Consider the following 6,879-nt stretch of genomic DNA (forward strand, 5'->3'; position numbering starts at 1 on the left):
GATTTTAAACTGGCCTCGTTTCCAAAAACACCTTTTTCCAATTGCAGGAATCGTTGACATTAATACTTGGAATAAACGCACCAAAGCCCAGAGAAAAATCCTCCTGGGGCAAAAATATTTATTTGACTGTTAATAATTGAAATGTGTGCACGAGTTTCTCTGACTGAAATGTCTTATTCATTTTTCGTGCGCTTACGTGTTTTGTTGAAGTGTTTTATTTGGATGCTTCCTGCTGTGATGAATAAACTCACTGTCAGCTCGCCACAGAATATTTCCTCAGTGTGAAGAACCTCCTTTGTGCGTGTGTGTTGTAAAAATCCTGTTTCCTAGGTAACCAGGAGGTTGATTCTGCTGCAGGGATGCTCCCAACAGTTACTTACACACTCCAGAGATTACACAACATCTTCACCACAGTCTGATTTTACTCCTGTTTGCACACACACACACACACACACACACACACATGATTAAAAACACAGGACATGTCTTGTGTTGGAGTGGACGGATGTTACTGACATGCTCAGTGATTAATGAGCTGTCCACGGAGACCTACACGACAAATAAGACCCCCCTTCCAGTTTGGAGGAAAATCCCGCATCAGAGCCCGTGTCCGTGGCTCAACTCTGACCTAAAACCCGTTACACTGGAATAAAGACCCCTCCATCTGCTCTTCTCCAATCAGGCTATTTGAGGGGAAAATCTCACAACGGTCTGCTTCTCATTTCAAAGCACAGGCAATAACAAAGCCCACATATGAATCCGTATTAATTTTATAACCTATCCATGCCCTGCAGGTATGCAACCGAACACTTCATGTGCGCTGCCCTCAGTGATCTCGTCTGTCATGTCACATTATGAAAAACATGGTGATCGAGAGTATTCGGAACAAGTAGGTGCATTTATTTTTCATACGATCAGCTTCTGCTTCAGCATTAGCAGCGGCAGCACAGCACGCCAACGCGCAAAACCCAGAGTGGGTAGCCGATACGGCGGGAGCGCGCAGTACCACCGAAGCGCGCATGCACAGCTGTCAGCACCAAGGACAGCAGCCGCTCAGCCCGGAGCGACCAGCCAGCGACGCATCGGTGTGAACAGTCCGCACAGAGCGCACGGAGCAGCGGCTGGAGGGAGAGATATACACCCCTGAGAGGAAGCCGCCTGGAAGCTCGGACTATGGTTTAACTCTTCTCTCAAAGCCGAGGGGAGGTTTGAGGAATTCTGCAGAAGAGTGCAAAAAAAAAAGGTGCACAATGCGGTTTGGACGTCTCTGGTTGACAGCCTGCCCCTAATATGATCATGCACATTCCTCCGCATTGCACATAATTCCACCGAATTTTTTTTTCGGTCTTCTTCCTTTTTTGGCCTCCCTCCCTCGCTCACAACGCCCACCTGGATCGCGTCTGCAGTCGTGCAAGCAACTGGCTGAGCCGCGCTGCTGTCCAGAAGCTGGTCGAGCCGACCCGCCACCGGGGAGAAAAGCTACCGGGCTGCACTGTGCTGTTTGGTGGTCCACACGATGCGTCTGTTTCTGCTGGCGGTGCTCTTCTCGTGCTCCTGCGCGCGGGCCGGCTGCGAGCCGAAGATCGTGAACATCGGGGCCGTCCTGAGCCAGAAGAGATACGAGCAGGTCTTTAAAGATGCCGTGACCCAGGCCAACCAGGTCTACGGCAGGGACAAATTCAAGCTGACCGCCATCTCCGTAACGCATAAACCTAACGCCATCCAGATGGCTCTCTCCGTCTGCGAGGACCTCATCTCCAGTCAGGTAGTTTACCGCCACCTCTGCATGGGCGCTTCATCAGATAACTGCTTCATTTATCACTGAATCATAGCCTATATCTCACAGGCATATATGATCCATGCACTCATCCGTCTAACTGTAAAATGCTTTGCTGTTGGACTCTGCATCAGGGTGTTTTGGAGGAACAGCAGCCTAGAAATTCCTGTGCCTTGCCATACAAAGTTGGGGCTTTCAGGAAACATTTCCGACATGTCATAATCAGATGTTTTTTCTCACTCAAAGGCCATGATTGGTTGCCATGACCACATCATCAGTCTTGAACTCTGAATGGCTAAATGGTTTTATTTTTTCTACAGACTCTAGCAGAGCAACTGTCCACTCAGCATGTAAATATTCCCAAATGTACAGAAAGATTAAAAGAAAGCAGGCCTGTCATTTATCTAATTTGGCATCCACTCAACACTTTTACACATAAACCCATAAATTAGTCCACATTGTACAATTCTAAAACAGTGAAATCCCCACAGACCCATCTGTTTTACAGACATCCAAAAATAGGCTTTGGTTCGAGGCATATCTCGGATGAGAGGGCAACTGTACATTTCAGGACACACAGCTGCAAATCTACTGAACTGCAAAGGAATCAGTGAGGAGTGAAAATGTGCAATACATCATTTGCAATTAACGACTCGGCTGTCAGTGTGTGTGCTGCATGATAATTTTTGGCAGGAGGAGACTGACACGGCTGCAGACAGTTTGAGCAAACAGTTTCTGTATGTCGGCCTTCAGGCGTGGATCATTTTCTCTGCTGCAGTCTGTGTGGTAACATGAAAAACTGTGTTTAGAAGTCTGCGAGAATGAGTTTCACTTCAGAAATAGACACATTTGCCAGGGAAGAATTTTCTATCAGCATAAATGTTCATATGTGCTGCATATCTAACACATGAAACACATTTCATAAGTAATGCATGGTGAGTGTGAGCACCTTTGAGAGTTATTAAAACACTGAAGCACACTGAAATGCACCATCCATCCTCTCATATAATGCTCAACATGGCTTTTAAATAGCGCCAACATTATGTCACAGCATGTTGAGGCGTGAATTCCCTCTCGTTCCCGTTTCTCCCACACACATAATTAGGCTTTATTCAAAGAAAAAAATGCACACCCACAGCTTCAGTGCTGCTCTCGTGTCCTTGGTCCTGTGCTTAGTGTAATGAGTCTAATTGATACAGGCTTGTACAATAATATTGCCACATCCAGTCTCCTGTCACATGCTCGCTCAAAGTATGAACATGTAATCCACCCATTAGGTTGCTCACATTACAACAACAATCGTCCAGATCTCCACACACACACACACCTTTTTGTAAATTAGACACACCTCACACCTAATTTAGGCAGAAAAGTCTACAGAAGGTTTAATCAGATGAGATTAGCTTGTAGGCGATAACAGTCACTGAGAAGGAAAGTTCGTGGCAGATGGAGGAGTAGATGCCTGGGAGCAGTCCTTGGAAGATAGACCTCATTTCTGACCCAACCATACGGACTGCTCATATCCAATAATTCATGCCTGCACGGCAATGCCAACTTTATTCCTCTTCCTCCACAACTCTGAGGCATTTGTCAAAGCTGGGCTTTAAGAGAGACACGCAGAAATTATTTTCTTCTCAAGTAGTTGGCCAGCTTTTTTTGCTTAATGCGGGGATAAGACTGAATCAGATGGCCTCAAATTAATATTAGTCCACCAGCCCACACAGTGAAGACATTTGAACAAAGGAGACAAATTCTTTGCTCTTCTATTTCTCTGTTATACATGAGTTTGTCCCTGACTACAATTTATATAGCTATTCACAGTTCAAACATGTTATTTTTAACCTGTTATACAACATTTTAGAGCAGCGGCTGCACCCACTAAAAGATGACTAAATGTAATTAAAGTACACTCATGTTTAATTTATCTTGATGCTGAAAACCAGATGTTTCAGTCACGGCTGGATTATCGACCAGGGAACATGGCCATCTGCCCCAGAGCCCCAGATGGTCAGGGACCCTAAAGGTCCACGATTCAATGTAGCAATTAGTTTGTGATACTCTGATTACCTGTAACTATAAACTGAAATTGAAAGGGCTTTTAGGTGACTCCTGCATATGTACTTAATCCTGAGGCTCTGTCTTACAGACAGTCTTAGACAGTATATATTCTTAAGTACATTTGCATTTATTCATGTTACAACCAAGTTAAGATGGGGAACACGAATCAAATCAAATCAATCAATCAAAACATCTCACTTTTTGCCTTGGGGCCTACTAGTGGATTCATCCAAAAATAGTTTTACAATCAAGATTTCATCAGTTAACAGTGATGACTGAAACATCTGTTTTTTCTACATCATGCTGAAAATTTTATAGTCACCCTTAAGTCACACTTGTAAGTGTGCATAGGAAATGTTTTTTGTATGTGTGTGTGTATGCAAACCTAACAGAGTGAGAACTATACACTGAATCAGGGCGGTTTCATTTATTTTTTGTCTTTTTGTTGTAGTGCTAGCATTATAAAAAATTTAAGTTTATTTGATTCAGGAAAAGGATACTGTACACTTATGTGCATGTGTGTATTGTGTGTGATGAATATTTAAATATGTTTATATAATTTTGCAGAACATGTCATGTTTTGTTCCCTACTGACTGCAAAAAAAGAGAAAACTATTCAATAAAAAAAGAAAAGAAAGATAGTAAAAATGCAGCATGTCCAAAATGGACGCCTCTAAGACTTACACCTTTATCAGAGTGTGAATAGAGGTGTCTTTATGCCAGTGTCAAAATGACAAAGTGCCCTTCTTCTGTGTCTCTGCAGGTCTATGCTATCCTGGTGAGTCACCCTCCCCAGTCCAATGACCACCTCACTCCGACGCCTGTCTCCTACACTGCAGGCTTCTACCGCATCCCTGTGGTGGGTCTCACCACCCGCATGTCCATCTACTCAGACAAGGTGAGTGATGGATGAGAGAGATGTAAAAAGAGATAAAGAGAAGAAAACAGGAAGAGAGTGAGCGGAGAACGAGGGAGTAAGGAGCTCCCCTGGGGAGGCTTCAAAAGCTTCTTAGATTAAACGTCCCATCACTGTCCATTAGGGAGCTGTGATTAAATGGGTTTCCAGCTGAAAATTGAAAGAACATCATTAATAATGTCTGTGACCTAAGTAATGTTTTTATGAAGCAAAAACTATTAAAATGAAACTTTAAAGCAATCACATAAATAAAACTCCAAGGACGTTAATATCTTAATTTAAAGTCGATTAAGTGACATACTGCCTAATCTGGTAAATTATGGGAAATCAGAGGCATTAAATCCAGATGTTTGTCCAGTAGTTATTTGGTTTGGTATTTCTTTACCACCTAAAACAAACAGAATCTTCCCTTGTGTCATTTTTTTTTGTCCACTTATTTTCCAAATGTTATGAGCTATGAGTCATTCATTAAAAATATAAGGCGTTGTGTAAAACATCTCTATTCCGTGCCTCATGCTCCTCAGAGTATCCACCTGTCCTTTCTGCGGACAGTCCCTCCCTACTCCCACCAGGCGCACGTGTGGTTCGACCTGATGCGCGAGTTCAACTGGAACCACATCATCCTGATAGTGAGCGACGACCACGAGGGGCGGGCTGCTCAAAAGAGGCTCGAGACCCTCTTGGAGGAGAGAGAAACAAAGGTGAGACGCTTCTGCTCCCAGGGGCCCTCCCCCAGAGTGTGTGAGCGTGAGCACGCGCGTGTGTGTTGTAAGGCCTCTGTTTTTTAAACCTCAAAGGTCTTCTATGTATGTAACTGTTTTCCTTTCTGTTATGTGGCCACATCTCTTTCTCACCATTGTGTAAACATTGGCTAACATTCCTAGAGACATCAACAGCGTTTAATGTGGTCTAATCTGACAAAAGTTTGTATGTTTATTTGCTCATCTTCACGTTGCTTTTCGCCATAGTCCAAATTATCCTGTGTCTATCCACAATGGGAGCCAAATAGCGGACTTTAACGTGGGGCTTTGCAAACCATCACAGACTGAAGTGTTGAAGAGTTTATCGGGGGTCAAGGTGGAAGACAGGTGTTTCTCTTCTCTCAGCGTGTGACGAATGGCCGGTTTCATTACTGTGCACAGAGGCCTTGTGTTTATTGCACCATGCTAGGTCATGATCACAAGATATGGGAGATGTTTTCGCCTTTTCAGATACCGCTGATGCATCCATTCTGAGTGTAGCTCTGAGCTGTGTATGTGGGTCAGTGAAATGCTGATTCTCTATGAGCCAAAACAGACTTGAGACTGCGACGATGTGTGCCCTTTAGGAACGGAGAGCAAGCGAGAGGGGAAAAAAACAACTGCCATCTATTTCATCCATTTAATAAGATGAAATTACCTTGGGATATATTTTTTCTTTATACTCTATGATGCTTGTCCCTCTCTGAGGACTTTTGCTGTAATTGTGTGGCAGAGTGAAATGAGTTCTGATTCAGAGGTTTAATTAAATCAAACGCTGAAGAGACAGTGAATATGACACACACCCGAGAGTAATTCACGGAAGGCACCGACAGTTAAAGTGAAAGCTGCTTAAATTAAGTGACCGTATTGATTAACAACAACCAATTGGAAACATTTGCATCCGCATCCGTGCAGTTTAAATGATGCTACTGACGTTCAAAATCATTAAGCAGTGACTCACATCCTGCACAAGAGAAGAGAAATTTGTGTATTAAAAGCCTTTGATGAGAATCCAGGAAGTCCTTTTATGTTTGTATAATCTGAGTTTGAATCTCAAAATGAACCCATCTGTGATTCCCATTGAATCTCATAATGCTGAGAGAAGTTGCTGCAACTCTCTCTCCTATGAAGCTGTAATCCTGCGTATATTTAATTATGACTGCAGGGCCAGCTGGAGCAATTCTGGGCCCCTGAGAAGGATTTATTAAAATCTCCCAAAATGTGTGCAGCAAAAATTAAATTGAAAACCTGGTAAAACTCAAAGGATAAGGCTGGTGATATTATATATATTTCTTATTATCTTTAAATCCCATGATAACACCAACAATGAATTGATCCTACTAACAAGTATTATCTGTGTATCAAAAGCCTGATATATATTATTGAGC

At 43.1% G+C, this 6,879-nt stretch overlaps 1 protein-coding gene across 4 annotated transcripts in view; it reads left to right on the top strand.

Annotated features, from left to right (window-relative positions):
• The first annotated feature begins 1,020 nt into the window (after window positions 1-1,020).
• grin1a (glutamate receptor, ionotropic, N-methyl D-aspartate 1a) overlaps window positions 1,021-6,879 on the top strand; it is a 35,394-nt gene continuing 29,535 nt past the window's right edge. For 2 of the 4 annotated variants that reach the window (XM_067574727.1, XM_067574728.1), the window contains exons 1-3: window positions 1,021-1,765; window positions 4,599-4,733; window positions 5,276-5,452. In XM_067574727.1, the coding sequence (XP_067430828.1) occupies window positions 1,517-1,765; window positions 4,599-4,733; window positions 5,276-5,452 (561 nt within the window). In that variant the 5' untranslated portion in view covers window positions 1,021-1,516. The remainder of the gene's footprint in view (window positions 1,766-4,598; window positions 4,734-5,275; window positions 5,453-6,879) is intronic. The other 2 variants (XM_067574729.1, XM_067574730.1) reach the window with 1 other exon arrangement.

This window comes from Thunnus thynnus, chromosome 19 (genome assembly GCF_963924715.1).
Source record: "Thunnus thynnus chromosome 19, fThuThy2.1, whole genome shotgun sequence".
Classification (NCBI taxonomy): Eukaryota; Metazoa; Chordata; class Actinopteri; order Scombriformes; family Scombridae; genus Thunnus; species Thunnus thynnus.